We start from the raw sequence: 27,373 nt of genomic DNA, 5'->3' as shown, positions 1-27,373 counted from the left end.
CAGTAACGAACATTTAAACAACCGGAGAAGCTCAAAGTTAACCAAGCTCTAGAACCCAACCAATCCAGCAGAACCCGACAGAGACCGATCCGAGCACACGGACCCGTTCGCCCGAGAGGACCGTGAGCCTTTGGACTGAAGACTGACTGAACTCGCTGAGCGAGAGCCTCCGCTGGCCCTCTGACGGCTCGAGGGGTCCGAGGACATCCGGCTCTGCTCCGGGGCCTCAAACTCAAGAGGCTCCTGTAACGTTTGGGAGGAACGACACAAGCCGACTGGAGTTAGAGGCACTTCGGGTTGGGAATGAGGCTGGGGAATGTCTTCAGCGTTAGCAGGAGGTTCTGAGTGAGTCTTTGATTCAGGTCGAGGGACGTCTGCCATCTGTGTGGAGATTCGAGAAATAATAATAATGATATAAATAAAACAATAAATACACTATCATTCAAAAGTTTGGTGTAAGTGAGATTAATGATTTTTTTTTTATTACTCCGCTTATTTGTTAGGACTTCCCAATCGGAATAAAAATGTTTATGTTTTTGAAAGAAGTCTCTTCTGCTCACCAAGGCTGCATTTATTTGATCAGAAATACAGTAAAAATAAATGATAGTCGAATTAATAGTCGATCTCCGAATGCGAATGAACTGACTCCATATGAGGATATCCTCCATATCCCTTTTTAAAATACAAGGTCAATATTATTTTTCACTAACGACAAAACAACAAATTATCCGTGAATTTATATGGAACTTTTAGAAGCTTTCCATCTTTACTCTCCTCCTTGTTACGTTGCATTCGGAGATCGACTATTTTTGACTGCCGGCGGCCGGAAGCAACAACAGCTACAGTGAGCTGTTCAAAACCTTTCTTTTTACTGCGGACACATAAAAAATCTTACTGACCCCAAACTTTTGAATGGTAGTAAATAAATGTTCATTTTTTATTAAATCATTTTTGAATGTGTCACGGCTGAAGTCTCCCTCCTCTCCTCGTTTCTCTGGTTCTCTCGGCTGATGTGTGTCCGCTCTGTTGAGGAGAGCTGAGGATGCCCAAGAAGCCCGAAGTCTGATTGGTCAATTCCAGCCATAGAGGCAAACCGGCCCAGCCTAACAGGAAGAAATTCTCAATTAATCCCAACTAAATCTTAAAAGATTAGAAAGGCATCACGACTTCTGAAGAAAAAAGGCACAAAATTCATACAGTAGATGTAAAAATTTCAGATGTATTAGATATCTGGTAACGGATCAGACAAACCCGGCATCTTTCAGCAGGTCCAGGAAGGCGTGGAATTTGTGGAAGGAGGATTCGATGCTTTCCAGCACATGTTCATCATCTAGAACAGAGGCGTTGAGATGGGCTTCAGACAGGGATTGATTCAGACTGCGCAAACGCTCATTCTCCAGTTCCAGCTACAGGAAGAGACATGATGAACATTACTTTCTGAAATGGTACTATTCATTTTGCCAACAGAATGACTGGAAATACTTGTACCTCCACCAGGCGAGAGTTGGTCTTCAGTCTGGTGTTCCTCTCCTCTGCCAGCCTCAGCCGACACTCTTCTAGCTCCACCTGTGGGTGAGCGGAGGAAGTGCACCACATTATACTTCATGTGTACAGTGGCACCACAATATCTAACTGTATATTAAAGCCATGCTTAAAAATGTAAGAATGTCTTTACATTAGATATAATATATACACCAAGTGCCACTGTACATATAGTACACTTTTTGGGCATTTTCTTTTTTCTTGTTGTTATATTAAGACCACAATAAAACTGTTTGGAAAACTTTATCATCACTATCATTGCTACTTTCATTAATTGGATTATTTTTACTATTATTATATTGTCCCAGACTGTCTGTCTTCAAACTATGAGTTAATCATAAAAATAAGAACTATTACATGATTATTACATATTTATGATTAAATCTAAACAGAAGGACATGATCATACGCCATTACCCACCACACCGAACAATTTAGCTTTGTTTTTATTTATTTTTCTTAAATTTGTGTATTTGTTTACCAACAGTGTGAGTGCATAGCTTGAGATGAAACACGAGATACGACTTAAAAAAATGTAGGGAAAAGTATACACTGTTGAAAATTTTTACTGGACAAATTAAATAAACAGTCTTCAGAGTTTATTTTCTAAAGGGCCACTAGTGGCTCATACTGTACACTACCGGTCAAAGTTTTGGGAATAATTAAGTTTTTTTATGTTTTTGAAAGAAGTATCTTCCGCTCACCAAAGTTTTATCAAAAATACTGTAAAACAGTAATATTGTGAAATATTATTACAACTGTTTTCTATGTGAATATATGATCAAAGCTGTATTTTCAGCATCATTACTCCAGTCTTTGTCATGTTGGTGTCACATGATCCTTCAGAAATCATTCTAATATGAGGATTTGATGCTCGAGAAACATTATTATTATCAATGTTGAAAACAGTTATGCTGCTTCATATTTTTATGGAAACCGTGATACACACCACCATTCGAAAGTTTGGGGTCGGTAATATATATATATTTTTTAAAGAAATTATTACTTTCCTCAGACATTAAATTGTTTAAAAGTGACAGTAAAGACATTTATATTGTGACTATTTCAAAAAGATTTATATTTCAAATAAGCACTGTTCTTTTTTAACTTTATATTCATCAAAGAATGTGTCCCTCTTTCCAACATTTCGTGTTTTCCATATTGATAAGCATTATTAATATATTAGCACCATTAATAATTGATAACAAATGAGCAAGAAATCGGCATATTAGAATAATTTCAAAAGGATCATGAGACTGGAGTAATGATGCTAAAAATTCAGCTTTGATCACAGGAATACATTTCTTAAAAATATATTCAGATAGAAAACAGTTCTTTTAAATTGCAATAATAAAATATTTTTTAAAATACTGTTTTACTGTGTTTTTCTTCATACAAATGCAGCCTTAGTGAGCACACGAGACTTTCAAAACTTTAACTTTCAGAAACTCATAATTATTTCAAACTTTTGACTGGTAGTGTATATTCACGTCACCTCTCTGAATAGTCTCTCATAATTAAAATGACATTTTGTTTTCCTCGCTGTCTTACCAAGCCTCCTCCTGCAATACACTCATGACACACATCAATCGCACAGACTGTGTTACCTGTAATCGGCTGTTCTCTGTCTGTAGTCTTCTGAACTGGAAGCTTGTGATTTTCTCCTGAGGACTCGGTACATGTGCATCATCCCCCTCCTCGGACTCGGACTCAGTCTCCACCGTTACCCTCACAGAGGTGGCGCTCTGATGAACAAAACCATCATGACAACCACATTAACAATAACAACAACTACAGAGCACCAAATCAGCAATTAGTAAGTCCCTTTGGATAAAAGTGCCTGCTAAATGAATAAAGTCAATGCAAAAACATCATTTACATAAACATAAAGCAATAAAACAGCCCTTACTTGAAAACTCTGGTCTGGCATCCCAGCCTGTGACGCACCTCTTTATAGATCGACAAAGAGAGACACGTTCATGTATCTTATTGACTTGAATGGAAAAGCAGATCTGAATTCTATGAGGCAAGTCTTCAGGGGTCTCATTTATAAAACTGTGCGTAGGATGCTTCCTAAAAGTGTATGTCCGCCTGAAAGTCAAAAAACGCATACGGCAAAAAATATTCAGACTTCTAAAACCGTGCGTAGAACCTGCGCAAAATTCCCTTCATAAATCCCAGTCAGCGGAAGATTGTGCGCACATGAGTCTCAATCTTTTCCAATGGCCAAATAGTATTTTCAATTGCTTAATATTTTTAATGGAAACAGATAGGCCTAATTCTGCATTACTGATTGTCTGCACGAAAATATTTTCTTAGACCATGAGTTCTGCTATTATCATGCGCTAAGCAATCCTCGCTGTAGTTAAAACATTAAAACACAGCATGCCACAGAAAAAGTGTTCCAAAGCATCGCATCCAGCACAAATATTTCTATTAGAATATAAAAAATGTTGTAAAATGTTTATTTCATGTCATTTAAGTGCTTAATAAAAATGGCATATTTAATCTAAGTGTGTATATCAGATGTAAAACATAGTTTAAATCATTATTTTATTTATTTAAACTGTTATTAAAGGACAAATCCGGAGCAAAATGAACCTTTGGTCTAATAACACATTGGTATCTAGTCAACCGTTCTCTGAGATTTGTTTTCATGATAATCGAAGAGTTTTAGCTCTAAAAACTGTTTAGCGTATAACACTAGTATATAGGGCATAGAGTAATGAAAAATAAAAATCGCTAGTTAATACCACTAACAAGGCTCAAAATAGCCCCACACGAACACAGTAACATAATGAGGGTCCATACATGCAAACCGAAGCATTGAGAACTTTGTAAGTGTACAGACCGTTTAATAAGTAGTTAATAGTCAAGTCAAGTCATCTTCATTTATATAGCGCTTTTGTCACGGAACACACACAGGAGGCAGAAAATCCAAGAGCAGTAGTTCTTTTAATATAAGGGAAATCCAAACTCGTAGTCATCCAGGCAGGGGTCAAAATCCAATAAGGCAATCCAAAATACAAGACAAAAACATGAACAAGAACAGGCAGCAAACAGGAACAGAAGTGTGCGGACATTAATCAAGGACTCCGTAACAAACACTAACACAGACAGGGAATATATACACACAGAACTAACAAGGTGATGGGAAACAGCTGAGTGCAATAATCAGATAAGTGACAGAACAGAATGCTGGGAATAGTAGTCTAATGTGAATGACACCGTGAGAACGAGGACCTCTAGTGCTAACCCAGGGAAACACAACCAGACACTGTGACAGAACCTCCCCTCTACGGAGCGGCTACCAGACGCTCCATGACAGTACACAAGACAACCCAAGAGTCCAAGAGGAAGGTGGAATATGGAAAATCCAAGGGAGGGATGGGAGGACCAGGACCATGAAAGGGAACAGAAACAGGGGGTGATGGTTTAGCCGGCAGCCAGGGCGAACCAGAAAGTCCATCGGGCGGCCAGGGCGAAGCAGACGACGCATCGGGCGGCCAGGGCGAAGCAGACGACCCATCTGGCGGCCAGGGCGATGTAGACGACCCATCGGGCGGCCAGGGCGGTGAAGACCCCTCGGGCGGCCAGGGCGGTGAAGATGACCCATAGGGCGGCCAGGGTGGAGACGACAGTCCATCGGGCGGCCAGGGCGGAGAACACCCCTCGGGCGGCCAGGGCGGAGAAGACCCATCGGGCGGCAAGGGCGGTGAAGACCCCTCGGGCGGCCAGGGCGGTGAAGACCCCTCGGGCGGCCAGGGCGGAGAAGACCCCTCGGGCGGCCAGGGCGGAGAAGACCCCTCGGGCGGCCAGGGCGGAGCAGACCCCTCGGGCGGCCAGGGCGGAGAAGACCCCTCGGGCGGCCAGGGCGGAGAAGACCCCTCGGGGGGCCAGGGCAGTGACACCGGCTCAGGATCAGACACCGGCTCAGGATCAGACACCAGCTCAGGATCAGACACCAGCTCAGGATCAGACACAAAAACTATAACAGCCACAAGAACAGACACAAACACAGAAACAAACACAGAAACAAACACCGGCTCTGGCGCTGGAACAGGCACTGGCTCCGGCCCTGGAACAGACACTGGCTCCGGCCCTGGAACAGACACTGGCTCCGGCCCTGGAACAGACACTGGCTCCGGCCCTGGAACAGACACTGGCTCCGGCCCTGGAACAGACACTGGCTCCGGCCCTGGAACAGACACTGGCTCCGGCCCTGGAACAGACACTGGCTCCGGCCCTGGAACAGACACTGGCTCCGGCCCTGGAACAGACACTGGCTCCGGCCCTGGAACAGACACTGGCTCCGGCCCTGGAACAGACACTGGCTCCGGCCCTGGAACAGACACTGGCTCCGGCCCTGGAACAGACACTGGCTCCGGCCCTGGAACAGACACTGGCTCCGGCCCTGGAACAGACACTGGCTCCGGCCCTGGAACAGACACTGGCCCTGGCCCTGAAACAGACACTGGCTCCGGCCCCGGAACGGCAGACACAGGCATGTCCAGGATCCGAGCCAGACGCTCCAGATAGTTCAGGTCCATGAAGGTAGACATCACTGGCTCTGCCTCCGGCTCTGGAACAGGCAATGGCTCTGCCTCTGGCTCCAGCTCATGAGCGGGCACTGGCTCTGCCTCCAGCTCTGGAACAGCAGACACTGGCTCCGGCTCTGGAACAGGAGACACTGGCTCCGGCTCTGGAACAGCAGACACGGGCATGTCCAGGATCCGAGCCAGACGCTCCAGATAATCCAGGTCCATAAAGGCAGACGGAATATGAACAGTCTCTGGCTGGGCAGACGGGACGTGAACAGTCTCTGGCTGGGCAGACGGCACGTGAACAGTCTCTGGCTGGGCAGACGGGACGTGAACAGTCTCTCGACCACCTCCTCCACTGCGACCTCCACGGGTCCCGCGAAACTTGACCAATCGGGTCCCCTTAAAAAACTCCCTTCTCTCCCGCTCGGTGGCTGGGGAAGAGATGTTACAAAACATACCGCTGGATTAGGTGTGACGGAGTCCTTCTGTCACGGAACACACACAGGAGGCAGAAAATCCAAGAGCAGTAGTTCTTTTAATATAAGGGAAATCCAAACTCGTAGTCATCCAGGCAGGGGTCAAAATCCAATAAGGCAATCCAAAATACAAGACAAAAACATGAACAAGAACAGGCAGCAAACAGGAACAGAAGTGTGCGGACATTAATCAAGGACTCCGTAACAAACACTAACACAGACAGGGAATATATACACACAGAACTAACAAGGTGATGGGAAACAGCTGAGTGCAATAATCAGATAAGTGACAGAACAGAATGCTGGGAATAGTAGTCTAATGTGAATGACACCGTGAGAACGAGGACCTCTAGTGCTAACCAGTGGCGGCTCCAGACAATTTTGATTGGGGGGGCAATGGGGGGTCCTGGTCATTTCAAGGGGGGTCTCATGAAAACCAACAAAAAATACAGTGGACACGGCTAATAACTGCATATTGCTGCTACTTAACAACAAAAACAACACAGCATATCAACTACTTTGTTTTTAATTAATTAATCAATTGCAGTTTGCAAACAATATGCTCAAACTTTAATTGCCATAGCCACACCCATGACAGAAAACATATTTACAAAATAGTATCCTCCTCATCCTCCAATTCCTTGGTGTCCTCTGTTTCCAGTCTTTACTAAGAAATCCTATGAAAAAATATTTACAAAATCTTCTGCAGGACAGTTCAATTCTTTACAATAATATAATATATTATGAAAGAAAATTAAGCTGTTACACTGAGATGGTTTAGGAAAACCATAAAGTGTTTTTGTACAGTCAATTAATTGTACAGGCAGCATTAAACCATCAAAGTTAAATGATTGTTTATAGCTTATGAATTTCCTATATTTTCTTTAGCAGGGGGTTTCAAACTTTTTAATGGAAATGAGCCCTAAACAATACCCTTGTGAGATTCTTTATTTAGGCTTATAATATAATAAAATATATGCCTAATATAATATAATATAATATAAAAAAATGAATTGAAGTATTTGAAGTGATATAATATATCAGTTGAAATGCTTCAAACTGAAGCATTTACTGTAAATAGCTAGATCTAATAGCTAAATATTTTCAAGTAAAGTGAATATGTGAACTCTTTTATAGTAGCCTAATCTAACCATGCCTGAAACTATTTAAATCTATGTAAACTAATGATGTATTTTGAGTTTGCACGCGGGTGGGTGTGTAATTGTTACCGTTCTGTGTCCATCATCCGTTATTTCCACCACTTTAATCAAACCACTCTTCTTTAAAACATGATATTGTGATTTTATTTCACATGTCTTTGCGTTTCTCGTCGCCTCTCGTATTGAGATAGGCTATTTGGTCCGCACACACGACTCACTGCCAATCACTCGCGCTCACACCATTCTCTTTCTTTGAAACCTGTTAACTGCACTCACCAGTTTGAGCACTGCAATTATTACTCACATACAATCAAATGGATTTCCCCACACATTTCGCGTCAGTCCTCTGCGTGGCATATTATTCTTTTCTGCGCGGCCGCGGCATCAGAAGTGCACGACCGCGCACGCGCGCAGCTTAGAGGGAACGTGATTCTTATGTTTATATATTTTGTATGTCGAATAAGTTATTAATTATTATTGTAATGTTCTGCGTAGTTTGAAGATAAACATTTATCCCGGATATAGCCTATATATTTTTTAATCCGGAAGGGGGTGGGGGGTCAAATGGGGGGTCAAAGCATTTTTTGGGAGGGTCTTGAGACCCCCCAAGACCCCCCCCTGGCGCCGCCGCTGGTGCTAACCCAGGGAAACACAACCAGACACTGTGACAGCTTTTAACAATGGAGATCAATACCTTGTTAGTGGTATTAACTAGCGATTTTTATTTTTCATTACTCTATGCCCTATATACTAGTGTTATACGCTAAACAGTTTTTAGAGATAAAACTCTTTACATTCGATTATCATGAAAACAAATCTCAGAGAACGGTTGACTAGGTACTGTGATAGAAAATTTAAGCTGAATATTAAGAAAACCATGTTTTAACATTTGACCTTGTTTAACCTGCTAAATCTCTAAAACGTTAGAAAATGTTCTAAGACATTCTGTATTTTACATGAATGTATGTGTGTCGAACCCCTGACTGTGTGTATAAATAACAAATATGGGAAATGAGACTAGACAGATGACTAAGTTAGAACTTATGATCAATGAAGTAATCATTAAAACAAATTCTTCTCTACCCAGTAACAGAAGAGGCTGTAAATGAATAACCAATCAAATTAATGTCATTATGCCGTACCTCCCTATTGTATAAAAACTGTTGTTTCCGTGTTTTCGGTGGGATTCTCAATGGAAATTGTCTGAGATCCTCCGGCCTTGTTTATTCTTGGGAGATTCTCTGAGAAATGCTCGAGAACTCCTGGCCGTAATAAAGAACATTTATAGGACAATTACTCAAGTCTGTCTGTCATTAAAGCTGCGCAGCAAAGTTAGTTAGAAGAACAAGTTATTGAGCGAAACACTAGAGACCTTACTACCAAGTGATAGTGTGGGGCAAGTTAAGAACACTAGAGACCTTATTACCAAGTGATAGTGTTCAATAAGGGACGAGACGTCGTTCGACTCTTAGGCGGGGTTAGATTGTGTCAACCAGCGCGTTCAGAGGTAACTCAACTGAGTATAATATTTTCAGGTGTCAAGGACACCAGGTTCAACCTAAGTCAGGTGCGTAAAGGGAAAATCCGTAACAGTACCAATGTGTTATTAGACCAAAGGTTCATTTTGCTCCGGAGTTGTCCTTTAACTATTATTGTCAGTCCCTCAGCTCACCATCGGTGTCGCCAAACTGCTCCGTCTCCAAATTGTTTGTACGCATGGGTCAGAGTTTGCGTCCTGGTGCGCAAATTTTCCTGTCATGTTTGCTTTTATAAATCACAACTTATGCGTGGGAAGTGGCGTACGGCTCTTTCAGGGCACGTTTTGTGCGACGCAACGGTTATAAACGAGGCCCCAGGTCCTGTCCTGTCTGAAACCGATCCTGAGACTGATATCACTTATCATGTGCTTACCTCTGTAAGCCCGCCCGTGCAGCAGTGCGCCATGGGACGTACCCCACTGACCCAGGCCGAGGAGGCCTCCACACAGAGTTTACTGAGGACCGGCGAGATCCTGCGGAGAATGATGGTGAACAGTCCAGTCAAACAGACTAAACATCTCACTGCTAGAAAAAACTAGCCAAGTAACTCAAATACCGATTCGATAAGTAGCTTTCCCTGCGTTCCTCCTCCTCAACTGCCGTGACTGATCAAGAGTGTCTTTAGGAGAAGAAGGTTTAAGCCACAGATACTGGAACGCACAACACACTGACAATGAGGATGGCACATGTGATCAACTGACTGTTAAAGATATTCATTACATTTTAATCAAGAAACAACAGATTCATGTAATATCTAATCATCTAAAACATTTGCAAAAGTTTTCAGACCTGTGAATCATGGCTTTTGGCGTTCATGAGAACTTTTTTGAGCACAGCTTTCACCACATTATTATCTAAAAGAAAAGGAAAGAGTTGACAAAGTAATGTGAACATGATTTGGAGTTTGAACACGTTGTCTCAGAGTGCAAGTGCTGGCCAAACATCCTCTTCTTGAGGAACTGTGATCATTTTATACATTAGAATATTAAGGCCAACATTAAATCCAGATTTTTATTGACCAGTCAGGAACTCAAATTCAGTGCAGAATTCTCTCTTATAAACCATATCAGATCAAATAGAGCTGATGTGGAAACCAGGAGAAACATTGTGCCATGAACGAACAAGTTATAGAAGGCTTTTCAATCCACAAATCACCAACATTGACTATGGATTTAATGTAACACTAACTGTAACCATGGTATTGTGGCAGAAACAGTTGAATGTTTTTACATTATTCATTTAAGGATTCCTACAACCTTTTGAGAGTGAAATTCTTGTGAGAGTGAAAGGGCTTTTCCATAAAGCCCCGCACAGACCTCAAATCTAGACCCCAGCCGATCGACAGATTATCCGAATCCGGGAGATCACGTGACCCATTGACAGCGATGCCAGCATAGTTTTCAGCTCTGCTCGCATAATCTTCCTTTCTCAATTATCCTATCACATACTTTAAATACTTCGACACCTATCTCATCATGAATCCTTCCCCAATCAAAGAAGCACGGAAAAGGGAAAATGAACAATCGCCTATGAAGAAAAAATTCAAGGACTCTGCCATTTCCAAGGAAGAACTCGATGCAGCTATTGCTAATGGCATAAAGCTAGCCCTCCAAGAACAACAACGTGGTCTAGATGTGGTCGTAGCTTCCGCTGTTAGGGAAGCTGTGGACTCTATTCTGGTCCCAGCACTACGTGATTTACGAACCGAAATCCTAAAGACTAATGAAACCGTAAAGGAGATCAACAGTGAACTTGAGAATGTAGCCAAATCCACAAAACGGATTCAAGACCGAGTGGACTCTGTTCAGACGGCTGCGCGAGAGGACAGGCGATCGGTTATCGAATTAAAGACACAGCTAGACCAGCTCACCACAAAGTTGACAGACCTGGTGGACAGGGGACGAAGGAATAATGTAAGGCTGGTTGGCTTACCAGAAGCAGTGGAGGGTTCGGATGCAATCGGCTACCTGAAGGATAATCTTCCCAGGTGGATCCCCTCATTGGTGGACCGAGACATTGACATTGAACGGGCACATCGTGTGTATGATGGAGGAGAGGCTAAATCCAACAAGCCGCGCAACCTTATCTTCAGATTACTGCGTTGGCAAGACAGAACGGCTATCCTGAACGGTGCACGTCAAATTTATCCAGTGAAATACACAGCCAATGGAGCCACCCGCTCACGCGCCGCTCACCTGCTCGTGCCTCCCGCTCATACTTCGGCGCCAACAGCCGGCACTATTCTGTTCAACAGCCGGCACTATTCTGTTCAACAGCCGGCACTATTCTGTTCTTTCCCGACTATAGTCCAGCGACAACAGCAAAGAGAAAGAGCTTCAGTTCTATCATGAAGAAGGCTAAAGACATGGGCCTGGAGCCATTCCTCATTTATCCTGCACGGATTAAACTGCAGTATAAAGGCGAGAGGAAGATGTTTGACTCCCCCCAGGCCGCCGAAGATTTTATCAACTCTCTTCCACGGAGGTCCACTTCTACACCGGTACGGCGCGACGGTGGTGCTACTGACGCAGCCTCAAACCCGACCAAAGAAAAGAACGATGGGGAGCCTCCTCACGCTAGAGAAGGCAATTTAGTGGACATGGAGGAATTTACTCAGATCAACTAAGTTATCCTGCATGGTCAATCTTAAGTTAGGATCCTCACCACAAGGCATTTTGGAATGTAAGTTTAGTTAGTGTAACGGGTGTTATATTTATTTATTAATTTCACTCAAAATCTCTCCCTTTTGTTATATTTCTTTCATTATTTTGTATTTTGGAATTTCATTTATTCTTCTAATATTGATTTCTATTAATTGAGATGTCATTTCTATGGTTACATGGTTATTTTGCAGTATTGTTAAATACGGTGCGTGGTTCCTTTAAGACTTTTATGTTCCGGTTCCGGTTGCTCTCCTTCAGTTCGCGGTAAATGCGACTGAAGAGAGGTGGGTTGTACTGACGCTCCGTCTAAAAAGTTTGATATGAGTTTTGTTTATTGTAATACAACATGTAATTTTGTTCTAAAATGCACTGTAATCTTATTCAAACATGTATGGAGTTTGTGTTAATAACGTGATGAGTCATAACATGTATTTTCGGAGAGAATTCATTAAGCATGAGTGTGCAAGCTCTGTTGGCTAAAATAATGCCTTTCACTAACAGGCTGAATCGCGAGAGAAGGCCACCCAGATAGCACAAGTCTATTTGATGTTATATTTACATCTGGAAGACGTATTTTTAAGAGTGTTTGCTCATCTGCAAGACGTCTATAGGACGTTTCCTGTCAGATGTCAAATAGACGTTTAGAAGATGTCTTTAAGATGTAATGATTTAGAATGCATGTTAAACTGACATCTTCTAAACGTCTATTTGACATCTGACAGGAAACATCCTATAGACGTCTTGCAGATGAGCAAACACTCTTAAAAATACGTCTTCCAGATGTAAATATAACATCAAATAGACTTGTGCTAACTGGGCACAGACTCGCTTTTGATGTGATATTTCTTTTTATTCATGCAGGTATGTTCTCTTTCATGTTTATGTTAATATTGTTTTGAATTTATGTAAAATGCTTTTATTTTTTTTGTGAAATCTTTTGAACCAACAAGATTTGATTATATGAGAAACTGAAATGCATGTTTATAAAAGTGTAAAATGTCCTGCAGTTCGCGGTAAATGCGACTGAAGAGAGGCTGAATCGCGAGAGAAGGCCACAGACTCGCTTTTGATGTGATATTTCTTTTTATTCATGCAGAATAAAATCTGTCTGGAGTACTTTCTGTTGCCCGGTCTCGTTCATCCACAAACACAACGCAGAGCTAAACGAAGACCGGTCACATTGGTGCCGTGACTTTTATTTGATGCAAGTCATCGTGGATCCCCTTTGATCAACATCAGCTTGGTCGCCGGGGTTTGCTGCATTCTGGAACGTCCAAATCTGCCTGTATCTGTGCCAAAGGAAAGACAGGTTGGACATTAGACTGTATCAAAAAAAGGTTGAAACTTCATATTTACAGAAAAAAAAGAGAGACAAAGAAAAGATTGAATTTGACATTTTTGTTTGATTATTTGATTGTGTATTACTCTTAGGTGTGTAGTGTACACATGTGAACAGTTTTTTTTCTGTGGTCATTATCTGTTTTAATTTATTTTTGTTGATTTGTAAAACTCATGATGTCACAAAATAGTGAGAAGACAAGTTACTCCCCTAATGATGGGTTTGAATTGGGTTTTGCTAGGGGCCGTATATTTGGTGAACTTGAACAGACACCACTCAGAAGGACAGTTAATATTGGCTCTCCTGATTTCTGTTCTACCCGTAATCCCGGTAGAGTGCATACTACTGAATCAGAGAAGTGTGAAGGTGCTGCTTCAGACAGCCGAGACCACAGTAATGCTGACTTGAGTAGTTTGATCACACAGCTTGCTCAACAAATAGGGCAGTCAATATCTGATCAGCTGAAAAAAAGCAGTGAAAAAAATGAGTGCCCTGATATTCAAACGCAGAGCATGGGGACGAGCCAGGTTCACATGGAGTCACCTTCTCTTAATTTCACTGGCATGAAGTTAGTAATGAAGCCTGATGTTAAGGCACCTCCCTGTTTCAGAGGGGATGGATCTGACAAATTGTCAATACACGAATGGGAAGAACTCATGGATGTTTATTTGAGGAAGAAAGGTGTTCCTTTAGCTGAACAGGCGGATGAGATCATGTCGAATTTAATGGGAAGAGATGTGATCAAGATAGCACTACGCAGCAATCCATCGCTGAAGCCTGAAACAAACCCAAGAATTGTCACAGACATACTCAAGCAACACTTCAGCGAACTGACATATTCATCTATGCCACTTGCTGACTTTTATTGCACTTTACCTGTAGCAGGAGAGAATGCAATGGAATATTGGATTCGGCTTAATAAAGCTGTTGATGTTGCTGACGAATGTTTGAGAAGGCAGGGCAGAAGTATTGAAGATCCTACCCGTGAGGTGACACAAATGTTTGTTAAACATTGTCCTGATCAATCTCTATCTGCTATCCTGAGGTTCAAGTCTGCTGATAGGTGGACGGCAGCTGAAATACAAGAACGTCTTGATGAATATCAAGCTGAGAAAAGAGCACAAATGAAGGCACAGTCTAATCGTTCTGCCTTTGAGAAAACTGTGGCTGCCAATACCCAAATGTCAAATTTAGATGATGGAATGTCTGGAAATGAGCCGAAAGTGTCAGCAGGTCAAGGTGGGTTGCCAGTTACACCATCAGCTCAGACAGGTGATAGCTGCACTCAGTCCCTTATCAGTTTGCTTGATCGTGTGCTGAAACAAAGCATGCAAACCCCCTCTGTACCCGTAGATTCATTTAGGCATGGGAATGTGAGCAGGAAGTTTTGCAAAGTGTGCAGAGGCATGGACCACTCTACAGTTGCACATTGTAGAAGAGACGGTTTATGCTTGTTTTGTTTCGAACATGGACACAGGAAAAGAGAGTGCCCGAAGTGGAGTAGACATGACAGTCTGGAGGTAAACTACTCGCCACGAGGAGCTGGTCCTTTAAACCATTAGACCCACATTTGGAGAGGGGATGTGTGGGTGATGATCAAACCCTCATAAGTGATCTGGAGCTGCAGTATGAGAATGCATGCCATACTGCATCTGATGGTACTTGCGTGATATACGCACAAAATATGCAGACAATAAAGGCTTTTGATGAGCTTTTCTATACTTCTGTGATTTTAAATGGTCAGTTCCATATGAGAGGAATGCTCGACACTGGCTCCATGTCTTGTACCCTCAGTGAGACAGCTGAACAAAAGTTGTTGGCTGAAAATGTTGTTTTGGACAGGAAATCACTACCAGAGAATATCGTTCTTGTCGGTGTTGGGGGTAGGACCGCACAGCCAAAATGTTTGTACGAAGTTAGTATGAAAGTGTATGGCATTAGCTGTCGAGTTCCAGTTCTCGTTGTTCCAGGACAACACGATGATCTAATTCTGGGCACTAACCTGATTAAACATATTGTGAACCGAATGAAGAACACAGATGAGTATTGGGACTTCATATCGCAACGTGCTACACAGTTATCACCGGACGGTGAACACTTTTTGGATGTTATGTCAAATCTCACACGCTGGCGACATGATGAGATCCCTACCAAAATCGGAACAGTAAGGCTCCATCATGCTGTCACTCTTGCTGCTAGACAAGAGCATTTAGTGTGGGGAAGACTGCCCAGCAACACTCCATTGTCCCTTGGGAGCACCATTCTCGTTGAACCAACTACCTCCAAAACTATGCCAAGAAACATCATGGTAGCTCGTGTGATAACATCTATGTGGGGTGATCGGTGGGTACCTATGAAAATAACCAATTTGTCTGACCAACCTGTCACGCTAAGGAAGAATCGGAAATTGGCAGATGTTTCACCTTGTCTAGCTGTAGAAGATTTCCCAGTTTTCCAGGGCACTGGAAAGATGAAGGAAGTTAGTTCAGAGATGCAAGCTACTCCAAATGGTGCTTCAGATTTGAGATTGCAAGATGTTGGGTTAAGCGAAATTGACATTGATCTCTGCAAAGTCACTGAGGAATCCAAAGAGAAACTTGCACAGTTATTGGTGAATTACAATGATGTGTTCTCTAAGCATCCCTTAGACTGTGGTGAGGCTAAGGAATTTGAACACCGCATCCGACTTACTGATGAGAGGCCTTTCCGGTTGCCATATCGGAGGATCCCTCCTGCTCACTACCAGAAGTTGCGTCAGGTGTTAACTGACATGGAGGAGCAGGGTATCATTCGAAAATCTGTAAGCGAGTATGCATCGCCATTAGTACTTGTGTGGAAAAAGGATGGAAGCCTCCGCATCTGTACGGACTTCAGGTGGCTTAATGCGAGAACACTCAAAGATGCTCACCCACTCCCTCACCAGTCCGACTGCCTTGCTGCTTTAGGAGGAAACAATTACTTCAGCACTTTGGACTTGACCTCCGGGTTCTACAATTTGCCCATGCATGAACAAGACAAAAAATACACCGCTTTCATTACTCCTATGGGACTGCATGAGTATAACCGCATGCCACAAGGCTTGTGCAACAGTCCAGCTTCGTTCATGCGGATGATGCTTAGCATTTTTGGAGATATGAACTTTACCAGCTTACTCTGTTATTTGGACGATTTACTTGTGTTCGCGTCCACAGAGCAAGAGGCTTTGAGCAGGCTTGAAATGGTTTTTCAGCGACTTAGGTTACATCACCTTAAACTGAGTCCCAAAAAGTGTAATTTCTTGCGTGATTCAGTGAAATTCTTGGGCCATATTGTTTCTGGCCATGGTGTCTCTGTGGACTTTACGAAGGTGGATGTGATATCCAAAATGTCCAAGATGCAACTTATGGAGGAAGATGGTTGCACTCCATCAGCGCGAAGAATCAAGTCATTTTTAGGAATGATTTTCTACTATCAACACTTTATTCCTAATTGTTCTTCGATCGCTAAGTCTCTATTTGCTCTAACTGCGGGTCAGAAGAGAAGAAGCAAAGAGAAAGTAAGGAAGCCTGTTGGCACATTCAGGAAGCTGAATTCAAGTGATTGGACGGAGGAATGCGATATTGCTTTCAATACACTCAAGGAGAAGCTGGTGAACTGTGCTGTGCTTGCACATCCTGATTTCTCTAGGCCTTTGATTCTTTCAATTGACGCATCTCTGGATGGGTTGGGTGCTGTGCTATCCCAAGTTCCAGCAGGGGAAGAAATTGCTCGGCCAATTGCCTTCGCCAGCAAGACCCTAACCGTGTCACAGAAGAAGTACCCTGCGCACAGGCTCGAGTTTTTGGCCTTGAAGTGGAGTGTGTGCGAAAAGTTCAGTCACTGGCTCAAGGGGCACAGCTTCACAGTTTGGACTGACAACAATCCACTTACGCACATTATGACCAAGCCGAAACTCGATGCCTGCGAACAAAGGTGGGTTTCAAAACTAGCCCCTTATTCTTTCGACATAAAACATATCGCAGGAGTCAAGAACATTGTGGCTGATGCCTTAAGCAGAGATCCATTTGCAAGATCAATTGGTCATAGGCTCATGAATGAGAGTTACAACCGCTTACTTACCGAAGCTGATGCTGTAGGAGAAGAAGGAATACAGGATGTGTTTCGTCTGAAGGTTGATTGCCACAAGATAAGTGATCTGGTTGGATGTCAATCGAGCTGTAGTATGCAGTCATGTGATCCAGTGGCCGTCAAGACACTTTGCCATGTCCAAGATGACTGGGAAATGGCGACGGTGACACGAGCAGTTCAGCTGGTGCAGTTAGTTCAGCAGATTGCAGACACTAGCCATGGTGAACAGCCTCTGCCTATGTTCTCTCATGAAGAGTTGGAAAGAAGTCAAGAGCTCGACCTTACCATTTCCAAGGTTCTCCCTTTCGTGCTTCGTAAAAGACGCCCTTCAAGAAGAGAGAGGGAAAAGCTCGACTATAGATCTTTAGCCCTTGTCAAGCAATGGGATCACTTAAAAGTGTGTGATGGGATTCTGTACAGGGTGACTAAGGAACCTATAAGCAGACAGAGAAGACATCAGTATGTTCTGCCTCAGAGCATGGTAGAAAAAGCTCTACACGGTCTTCACGATCTTGCCGGTCACCAAGGACAGGCTAGAACAGTTCACTTGGCAAGACAGCGCTTCTTCTGGCCCAAGATGGAGCGCGAGATCAGAGAATATGTGAAGTGTTGCAGGCGGTGCATTCTGGCAAAAACACCTGAGCCAGCTGCTCGAGCTCCACTGGAAAGTATTCAAACTTCTGCACCTATGGAGTTAGTCTGTCTTGATTTTTGGAGTGCAGAAGATAACAAACAGCGTTCAGTGGATGTGTTGGTCCTGACGGATCATTTCACTAAGCTTGCACACGCCTTTCCTTGCATCAATCAGACGGCTAAGCAAGTTGCTCGGAAGATATGGGACCATGTGTTCTGTGTGTATGGGTTTCCTGAGCGGATCCATACGGATCAAGGAACAAATTTTGAGAGTGAGCTCATTGCTGAACTGCTAGCACTTTCTGGGGTCTCCAAATCTCGTACAACTGCCTATCATCCTATGGGAAATGGCATCACAGAGCGGTTCAACCGAACATTGGGAAGTATGCTTCGCTCCTTGCCTCTGAGATCTAAGGATAAGTGGCCACAACAAATCCAGACTCTGACCTTCGCTTACAACGCAACAATACACGAGACAACGGGTTACGCACCTTTCCAACTCATGTTTGGACGTGTCCCACGATTACCTGTTGACATAATGTTCAAGCAAGTTTCGAAGGATCCAGTGATTGTTGATTATAGCAGCTATGTCGCCACTTTAATGTCCCATCTTCACGAAGCAGCTGAAATTGCTCAAAAACATGCTGTACAAGAACAGAGGAAACAGACCAAGATGTATAACCGCAAGATCAAGGGAGTACATTTGAACAATGGAGATAGAGTGCTCATTGCCAATAAAGGAGAAAGAGGAAAAAGGAAGTTGGCAGATAGATGGGAACCTACTGTGTACACCATTGTGGATAATGATCCCCAGACACACATATACAAAGTGAAGGATGACAAAGGACATATTAAAGTCGTACATCGGAACATGCTCTTAGACATCAGTTTCTTACCTGTGACATGTCCTGAGGATGAAACATGTGGATCAACGGTTGCCGATTGCTCGGACAGTTCCGAGTGGGAGAGCCAATCAACAGATTCCGCTGATTCCTTGGAAGATGAAGATCCTGAAAAGAAAACACATTCATTAGTAATGAATGAGGATGTTTCAAAGAGTTCAGAAACTCTTGATGTACAAATGGAACAGGATGCAGAGGAAAGTGATGACACTTACTGTGTTAATCCTGGTCAAGACAGCCAAAACCAGGTGCTCCCTGAAAAAACGTTGAGCACGGAAACTTCTGATCGTGACAATCTATTGGCAACATCTGACTTTACTAATTCAGATATCGTTGACTCCGATTCACCGGTACGTGATGTGTCAATGCCAGGTCCTGAACAAGCGCAAGGCACAATTACAACACGGGCTGGTAGAGTAGTAAGAAAAGTCAACCGTCTGATTGAGACCATGGCTCAAAAGCCATTTAAAATGCCAAGCTTGTCAGATAGGTTCCAGAAAAAGTCACAGTCCCTTTTAAGCCTATTCTAATATTCATGATTGGGTAGGAAGTTTATTTTCGATTTTATTTTCTGATATATATTTTTCATTGCTATATAAGAATAATGTGAATGAGGATTCGTTGCAAAGTTTACGTGTGGTATGGTGTCTTTGGCAACATACTTTACTAAGAGGTTTTGAGGCCTGATCACCCTCAAATTTCTCTGTATCTGTCAAGACAGATAGCTTTCATTGCTGTAACTGTGGAATTTTTGCACTGTGATTCTTTAGGAAATCCTCTTTATGCGCATATAGAATTTTGGTGAAATTAGGGGAGGTGAATGTAACGGGTGTTATATTTATTTATTAATTTCACTCAAAATCTCTCCCTTTTGTTATATTTCTTTCATTATTTTGTATTTTGGAATTTCATTTATTCTTCTAATATTGATTTCTATTAATTGAGATGTCATTTCTATGGTTACATGGTTATTTTGCAGTATTGTTAAATACGGTGCGTGGTTCCTTTAAGACTTTTATGTTCCGGTTCCGGTTGCTCTCCTTCAGTTCGCGGTAAATGCGACTGAAGAGAGGTGGGTTGTACTGACGCTCCGTCTAAAAAGTTTGATATGAGTTTTGTTTATTGTAATACAACATGTAATTTTGTTCTAAAATGCACTGTAATCTTATTCAAACATGTATGGAGTTTGTGTTAATAACGTGATGAGTCATAACATGTATTTTCGGAGAGAATTCATTAAGCATGAGTGTGCAAGCTCTGTTGGCTAAAATAATGCCTTTCACTAACAGGCTGAATCGCGAGAGAAGGCCACAGACTCGCTTTTGATGTGATATTTCTTTTTATTCATGCAGGTATGTTCTCTTTCATGTTTATGTTAATATTGTTTTGAATTTATGTAAAATGCTTTTATTTTTTTTGTGAAATCTTTTGAACCAACAAGATTTGATTATATGAGAAACTGAAATGCATGTTTATAAAAGTGTAAAATGTCCTGCAGTTCGCGGTAAATGCGACTGAAGAGAGGCTGAATCGCGAGAGAAGGCCACAGACTCGCTTTTGATGTGATATTTCTTTTTATTCATGCAGAATAAAATCTGTCTGGAGTACTTTCTGTTGCCCGGTCTCGTTCATCCACAAACACAACGCAGAGCTAAACGAAGACCGGTCACATTAGGCTACGTCTTCTGACAATATATATATATATATATATATATATTTTTTTTTCTTTCTCTTAGAAATTATCTAAAACTAGTATGCTAATTTTACCTTGCTTTACCAGTTCGAGAGGTGACGAATGTATTCATTTAATGTGTTACGATTGTGTGGGCTTATCTGATACTATAGCCATACGTTGGGCTGAATTGGTCACGTATCAGACAATGTTTATGTTCTTACAGACCTACGGCTTTTTGCCCGTGCGGTCTGTGTTTGTTTTTGTATATAGTTACTCCCCCTCCTCCCCCCTCCTTGCAGACATATTCCTACTCTTTGATAGAACATCAGCAGTGGGACATCTGTACGATAGTTGGCAGGATGTTTACACGCTTCTGTTATCTTATACTAACACGCTCATATTTTAAGACAGATCTTAGCGGTATAATATGTCGATGCAGTCATTGAATATATTATCACTCAATGTGAATGGCCTAACTCCGCTATCAAACGCACTCGTGTTCTTGAGTATCTATATCGTAAAAAGGTAGACATCGCCCTTATTCAAGAAACACACCTAAAACAATGCGACGTGGCACGATTTCAAAATAAGCATTATAGACTAATTGCATCATCGTGCGCCCTAAATAAGACCAAGGGAGTGTGTATCCTGCTTAAACGGAAATTATCATGCAATGTAAATGTTACTGGAAATGATGAGAATGGAAGACTTGCTTTTGCCCGGGTTTGTATACTCAATCATAAATTAGCTTTCACGTCCATATACTGCCCAAATGAGCCTGACAGAGTTTTTTTTTCTTACATTGGAAACACATTGTTAGAACAAAATGACTGTTCTTTAGTGGTGGGAGGTGACTTCAATGCAGTCCTTAATCCGTCTCTTGATAAATCTAATTCAGATGTAATGGCCAATCCTTCATCTACCTTATTGAATTCACTTCTCAAAGATTTAAATCTTGTGGATGTTTGGCGCATACAGAACGCTACTGCTAGAGATTACACATTTTTCTCCAATAGACATAAATCATTTTCCCGGATAGATTATATTTTTCTTAGCCCAACCCTAATTGCAGGACATACGTCCATTACTATTTTACCAATTCTACTATCTGATCACTCCGCACTTATATGCAACATCGATCTGCCCAACATCAAGTCAAAGGCCCCCAGGTGGCGTTTAAACACATCTTTACTAACTAACGCTGGATTTCTTAGTTCACTCAAAGCACAATTAAAAGATTTTTTAGATATTAACACAAAGGATTGTTCTAATCCACAAGTTCTATGGGAGGCTACAAAGTGTTTTTTACGGGGTTTCTGTATTTCATTCTCCTCAACTTTAGCTAAAACAAAAGTTTCCCAGATCACAAATCTTGAAAACAAAATAGAATCATTAGAGAATTTGCAAAAACATAGCTTCTCATATGATCAGTCTAAATTGCTGGCATCTTTGAAAGATGAATACAAGACACTGGCCGTATCAAAGGCGGAATTTATCTTGCATAGAACCAGACAAAAGTACTATTTTGAAGCAGAGAGGCCTAGTCACCTACTCGCTCTTATGCTTAAGGAATGTGAAACAAAAGCTTACATCCCAGCAATAAATACACCTGAGGGCAAAATTACTACCAATCCGCAGGCCATTAATAATACATTCTTAACATTTTATGAAAACTTATACAAATCAGAGATTTCTTATGACGATGCTACCAGTAAACATTTTCTTGACAAACTAGAGCTTCCCTGCCTCAAGCAAACTGATCAAGATGATCTGGAAGCTGTATTAGAGCTGGAAGAACTATATAAAGCTGCGAAAAGTCTCAACAAAGGCAAATCGCCTGGTTTGGATGGCCTACCTCCAGAGCTTTATTTAGAACTATGGGACATGGTGGGCACACTCATGCTGGATTCGTTTAATTTTGCAATCCAAAGTGGGACCTTCCATAGAGACCAAAAAACAGCACTCATCACCTTACTCTTGAAAAAGGGAAAAGATCCTTTTGAGTGTTCTAGCTTTAGACCAATATCTTTACTTACAAGTGATCTGAAGATATATGCCAAAGTACTCGCTCTGCGCCTGGAAAAAGTTATTCAATCTCTAGTCAATGAAGACCAAACAGGCTTTATCAAGGGACGCTATGCATCTGATAACATGAGAAGGCTGCTACACATTATAGAGGTGGCAGAGACACACCCAAATCCTTGTGCTGTGTTTTCACTGGACGCAGAGAAAGCCTTCGATAGGATAGAGTGGAAATATATGTGGGCAGTTCTACAACGTTTCGGTTTCAGACATAATTTCATAGCAATGATCAAGGCGCTATACCACTCACCTTTAGCAAGTGTTCTAACAGGTGACATAATCTCTTCTCCTTTTACCCTGCAGCGTGGTACAAGACAGGGGTGTCCACTCTCGCCACCTTTATTTTGTCTTTCTCTGGAACCTCTAGCACAAGCCATCAGGCAATCTACAGCTTCCCCTATGGAAATTGGCCATCATAATCATATTATATCTCTGTACGCAGATGATATAATTTTGTTCTTAGATAACTTTGATACCTCTATTCACCCAGTTATTAAAGAATTTGATCATTTTAGCAGCCTGTCAGGCTACAAAATTAATTGGACAAAATCTGCACTTATGCCTCTAAATAATATACACACACAAGTGTTCCTATTTCCATCTATATTCAGACCAAAAGCTCTTTTACATATCTGGGAATTACGATCTATAAAAACATACATAAAATTACCAGAGACAGCTACAACACTATGTTAAGCAAATTAAAATCAGACATTCATAGATGGAGGAATCTAAAAACGTCTCTTCAAGGTAGAATTAATACAGTCAAAATGAACAAATTGCCCCGTCTCAATTTCCTTTTCTTTATGTTACCACTCTGCCCCCCTCCAAATTACTTTATAGACATTCACTCTATGATTTCCAGTTTTATTTGGGATGGTAGACGGCCCAGGGTTCGTTTGAATACACTGCAACGACCCAAACTGCTGGGTGGTCTGGCAGTACCAAACGTTGAACTTTATTATTGGTCATTTCAGATCAGAGCACTCAGCACATGGGTAGACCCACAGTCTACCACTGCATGGAGATTGATTGAATCTGCTAAAATATTACCACACAAACTGCAAGACATCCTATTCTCTAGTGTAACAAACAAAACAATAAAAGAGAGTTTTGGGCCCATCATTGCTAACTCTATACAAGTGTGGAAGAAAGCAGAACGGTGGATGGGCGGCCCACCTAAATTCTGTCGGAACACGCCACTATGGCATAACCAGAGATTATTATGTGGCAACAAACCATTTAATCAGCCATCTTGGTCATCCCTTGGGGTGAATACATTAGGTGATATATATGATACTCAAGGTCTCTGCTCCATTCAAGATTTAAGAACACGCTTTTATCTTCCTGGGTCCTCTTATTTTGTTTACTTTCAGCTAAGATCAGCATTAAAAACGTATGGAGTTCCCTGGAATTCTCCTCTCCCCTCACACCCCCTGTTACAATGGATTGCACCATTACTGGGCAGACCTTCTGTCTCTTTAATATATAGTGCACTGATTCAGCATAGTGCCAAGGCCTTACCAATTGAATCCATATGGAACAGGGAGTTGGGGAGTTTAAATATAAATCTAGATTGGAAGAGAATTTGGTACAATCTAAGTAGGACTTCTAAGAACCTAGCTCACCAACTAATTCACTTCAAAACAATACATAGAGCCTACATCACACCTTATAAGAGATTCCAGATGAAATTACAACCTACTCACAACTGTCATATATGTATCACTGCTTCACCTGGAAAGTTTTTACACATGTTTTGGGAGTGTCCAGTTATCTCTAAGTTTTGGTTGCATGTAAACTCATCTTTAGCGGATATACTTAACATTTTTTATGTTCCTAATCCTGGTTTCTGTCTCCTTAATGATAATTCTGATATAAATCTAAAGCAAATTCAGTTCAAAATGTTATTCGCAGGGTTTACTTCTGCAAAGAAAACAATTTTGAAAAACTGGTTCTTTCCGGATATGTGTATGAAATCATTCTGGATCCATAGCCTTGTCAACATTGTCAACCTTGAACATACAACTGCGCGACTCAATAAGGCGCGACCAGCGACTGTACAAGCTTGGAACTCTTTCTCATCTAGGATAATCTCTTGGACCAGGGACAACAGCTAGGCAATCTTTGTTGTGAACTATACCTGCCGAACATATTTCCGTTGTTTTATGTATTGTCTTATCATATGTATTGTCTCATTCATCCATTCATTATACCATTGCGATGTTTTTCCTTTTCTTTTTCTTATCCTTATTTCTTTTTCTTTTTTTTCTTTTTTTTTTCTCCTTATATAGTCACATATGATTTTGGAGATGTCTGTAACCCACCCCACCCCACCCCACCCCACAGAAAACAATACAAATGTTGATCACAAAAAAAAGATTATCCGAATCCGAGTCGTGTCGTTTTTTATTTATCCTCCCTATTACACAGCCTATACTACTGTTGCAGCCATTTCTTTTCGTTTCTTTATTAGGTTAATTTAGACAAATGTTCAGAGCATTGAATTATACAGACTTCAGCATTATATGTATCTCCAAGGATCACTGTTTCAGCATAAATCTTCTTTACTGTTCTACTGAAGAAAAAAAAGGCACCATCTTGGATGGCCTGAGGGTGAGTAAATTAACAGCAAATTTTAATTTATGGGTGAACTTTTAAGCAGTGCGACTGTTTTCAACATTGATAATAATCTGAACGATCTTGTGACACCGAAGACTGGAGTAATGATGCTGAAAATTCAGCTTTTCCAGCATAGTCAAATTACATTTTTAAATATATTCAAATAGAAAGCAGTTATTTCAAATTGTAATAATATTTCACAATATTACTGTATTTTTTATTCAAATAAATGCAGCCTTGGTGAGCAGAAGAGACTTCTTTCAAAAACATAAAAAAATCTTCCTGACCCCAACCGCAAAGTTTTGGATGAGTTACCGATGAGTGGGTTTCTCCTGATGTCAAGCACACACAGAGTGGAATTGGACTGAAGCATCTTCTCTAGATCTTGCGCTCCTTCGTTCGAGATCCCACAGCGCTGCAGGTCCACCGCTAGAGGAACAGAAGGTGGAAATGTGGGTCTATGTGTGCTAGTCAAATATACCGTACATGCCCGTGTTAGAGTCGGTACTGAAATTTAAAAATGTGACGATAGCCAGCATTTCCCTCAAGCATTTTGAGCGCTGTTGAATGGATTCTTAAACACCTCTGATTGGCCATTGTGTTCACGCGCTCAACATATATGTCTCTGATTGGCCATTGTGTTCACGCGCTCAACATATATGTCTCTGATTGGCCATTGTGTTCACGCGCTCAACATATATGTCTCTGATTGGCCATTGTGTTCACGCGCTCAACATATATGTCTCTGATTGGCCATTGTGTTCACGCGCTCAACATATATGTCTCTGATTGGCCATTGTGTTCACGCGCTCAACATATGTATACAGCATGTGATTGGCTGCAATGATCAACAATGGCATCTTCGACGCTCTTCACCAAGCACTTACAAAGATACACACGGGAGCGTTTAAAAGCAGGCGTCTATCTAATATACAGATCATACGGATCCCTGATATATCGGCGCTTTCAAACGCTCCCGTGTGTATTTGTGTAAGCGCTCGATGAAGAGCGTCAAAAACAACATGTTTTTAAAGCGTTCTGAGCCAATCAGAGTCATATATGTTGAGCACGTGAACCCAATGGCCAATCAGAGACATACATGTCAGCGCATCGAAACAATGGCCAATCAGAGACATACATGTGAGCGCATCGAAACAATGGCCAATCAGAGACATACATGTGAGCGCATCGACCCAATGGCCAATCAGAGACATATATGAGCGCGTGAACGCAAAGGCCAATCAGAGACATATATGTGAGCGCATCGACACAATGGCCAATCAGAGACATATATTTTGAGCGCTTGAACCCAATGGCCAATCAGAGACATATATGATGAGCGCGTGAACGCAAAGGCCAATCAGAGACATACATGTGAGCGCATCGACACAATGGCCAATCACAGGCATATATGTTGAGCGCTTGAACCCAATGGCCAATCAGAGACATATATGATGAGCGCGTGAACGCAAAGGCCAATCAGACATACATGTGAGCGCATCGACACAATGGCCAATCAGAGACATACATGTGAGCGCATCGACACAATGGCCAATCAGAGACATACATGTGAGCGCATCGACACAATGGCCAATCAGAGACATATATGTTGAGCGCGTGAACCCAATGGCCAATCAGAGACATACTACATGTGAGCGCATCGACACAATGGCCAATCAGAGGTGTTTGAGAATCTGTTCAACAGCGCTCATAATGCTAGAGGGAAATGCTGGTATCGTCACATTTTTAAAGTTTCAGTACGACTTGGTACCGAAGTTGGTACTTCTGACAACTCTAGCCTGTGTGTTGAAGAGTGACCTCTCGAACCTTTGACCCACAGGTCCTCTGTAAGCTCACGGGTGAGTGCCATTACTCCTCTGTCTCCGATCAGAATGTTGTCGTTGAGAGTAACTCTGCGTAGTCCTTTCATGGCCTCAAACTCAGCCCTCCTGTAGCGCAGCGTCTCCACCCACACCACACTGTGCCGCCTCACTGCCTGGTGCTAAACGACAGGCGAAACTCACGAATCCGCTTCCAGAGAAATTGATTATACTAATAAATGTGGACTTGTACCTTTATGATGTTCGCCAT

General features: G+C 41.9%; 1 protein-coding gene across 1 annotated transcript; it reads right to left on the bottom strand.

Annotated features, from left to right (window-relative positions):
• LOC130081790 (centrosomal protein of 78 kDa-like) lies at nt 1-27,373 on the bottom strand. Its single transcript, XM_056246491.1, has 12 exons — nt 27,356-27,373; nt 27,110-27,284; nt 25,598-25,711; nt 10,049-10,113; nt 9,816-9,909; nt 9,633-9,732; nt 3,451-3,490; nt 3,149-3,286; nt 1,489-1,566; nt 1,252-1,406; nt 965-1,103; nt 1-381 (listed from the first exon to the last, which is right to left on the bottom strand). Exons 1-12 carry the CDS (start codon nt 27,371-27,373, stop codon nt 49-51), a joined length of 1,449 nt encoding a protein of 482 aa, XP_056102466.1. The 3' UTR covers nt 1-48.

Source organism: Rhinichthys klamathensis, unplaced genomic scaffold (genome assembly GCF_029890125.1).
Source record: "Rhinichthys klamathensis goyatoka isolate OS25496 unplaced genomic scaffold, OSU_Roscu_1.1 h1tg000040l_1, whole genome shotgun sequence".
NCBI classification, from domain to species: Eukaryota; Metazoa; Chordata; class Actinopteri; order Cypriniformes; family Leuciscidae; genus Rhinichthys; species Rhinichthys klamathensis.
The sequence above is the reverse complement of the archived record's forward strand: the minus strand, read 5'-3'. Positions and strand labels throughout refer to the sequence as shown.